This window comes from Penaeus monodon, chromosome 27 (genome assembly GCF_015228065.2).
Source record: "Penaeus monodon isolate SGIC_2016 chromosome 27, NSTDA_Pmon_1, whole genome shotgun sequence".
Taxonomy (NCBI): Eukaryota; Metazoa; Arthropoda; class Malacostraca; order Decapoda; family Penaeidae; genus Penaeus; species Penaeus monodon.
This window is the reverse complement of record NC_051412.1, coordinates 8442268-8443930: the sequence shown is the minus strand read 5'-3', so window position 1 is coordinate 8443930 and position 1663 is coordinate 8442268. Positions and strand designations below refer to the sequence as shown.

The 1663-nt window shown below is 37.8% G+C and overlaps 1 protein-coding gene across 1 annotated transcript in view; it reads left to right on the top strand.

The window, feature by feature from the left end:
• LOC119590557 (neprilysin-1-like) overlaps window positions 1-1566 on the top strand; it is a 28623-nt gene extending 27057 nt beyond the window's left edge. Inside the window, exon 6 of the mRNA XM_037939220.1 lies at window positions 899-1566. Within this exon, the coding sequence (XP_037795148.1) occupies window positions 899-1219 (321 nt within the window). The 3' untranslated portion in view covers window positions 1220-1566. The remainder of the gene's footprint in view (window positions 1-898) is intronic.
• The last annotated feature ends 97 nt before the right edge of the window (window positions 1567-1663 follow it).

Here is a 1663-nt window from a genome sequence, read left to right as displayed (position 1 = left end):
GATAGGAAAGGAAATGAGGGATACTGACGTTTCCATATATGTTCAGACTTTCTCTAGTTGGATGCATAACTTACAATCCTGTGGTGAAAGTTTCTAATATTATGTACATAATATGCCTTTGATAACAAACTAAACATAAATTCAGAACAAGAAACATGCCCAAGAAAACCCAGAGGGGATTTAGATCAAATATCCATAAAGAAGCAACTGATAAAGCCTTCCCTCTTTAACCTCTGATGGACAGATGGCATTCCACAGTGCATAACTAGTCCATGAGCCTGTTCCATGAAACAAATAGCTGATCTTCCTAAAGTTATCAGCTGTGCCTACACTATGTAGGTATAGCAAACAGCCTTATGCCATATCACTGCTCTCGGTTTTGCTCCAAGCCACTGATTCTCTTACCTTCTTATGTACCCATAATCATGTACCCATTTTCATTCTTTTCCCTAAGTTGATATGTAGTATTACTGGGGGCTGGGTATAATAGCAAAGGGCAAATATAAATGTTATAAGTATTTTATAAAGGCTAATTGAAAAACTAACAAATATCTATATATAATATGCTGATAACGCCACAGATTCGGGAGTTGAACTTTTACAATGCTTTGATACCTTTTGGCCCTATAATGATATTGTTGATGCTAATTATAATGATCAGAATATTAGTATATGAAAACATAGTGTAAAAGTGGTATGTACTCTGCTAATGTAAATAAGAACAAAACGATACTTTTAAACCACCAGCTGCTTGGGCTAACCCTTATACCCTAGGATTCTTCTTGCCGATATCACACCAAGACCAGGTAGATTTTGAAGTTTTCAGCTGTTCAGGTCGTTTAGTGAATTCTTATCCCGATTCCTCGCCATTCCAATTAATGACAACTTTATTCTCTAGGGGGAAAACATTGCTGACAACGGCGGTTTAAGAGAAGCCTTTCTGGCCTACCAGAAGTACATTGATCGCAATGGAGAAGAAGCACGCCTTCCTGGCCTCGACCAGTACTCCCCCCAGCAGATCTTCTTCCTTTCTAATGCCAACATCTGGTGTGGTTCTATTACCAAGGAGGGTCTTCTGAACCAGGTGCTTACTGACCCTCACTCCCCAGGCAAGTTCCGTGTACTGGTTCCCATGCAAAACATGAAAGAGTTCTCAAGTGTGTGGAGCTGTCCTGTTGGCTCTAACATGAACCCTGAGAAAAAGTGTGTCGTATGGTAATACCAATGGGAAGAACAGGAGAAATGTTTATATTTCATTATTGTTATTTCTAAAAACAATTTTAAGTAACTAGATGAAACATAAATGTGATGGATAGCAAAAGGAGGTGCTTAATTGTATATTAATATTTTCATTCTTTAATCTTGTGGAATGAGATGGCTTAACCAGTGACTTAGGGCTAGACCACACATATATTATGAGTGTATGTTTCACGTAGAAGCAGTCTCTATACAAGCATATTCTGGTCTGTACAGTTGAAAGAAATTTCTACATGAATTCATAATTCCAAGTTTTCCTATAGTGGGAAAACTGAGGAAAGTAGAAAAATAAAATAGAAAGAGAATATACTCAGTACTATTTCCCTCGCCTATGATAAAGATGTTATCCCTGTTCCCCCGGCAAAAAAATCTCAGTACTAGTAAAAACACTGCTGTTAGAGTGCTA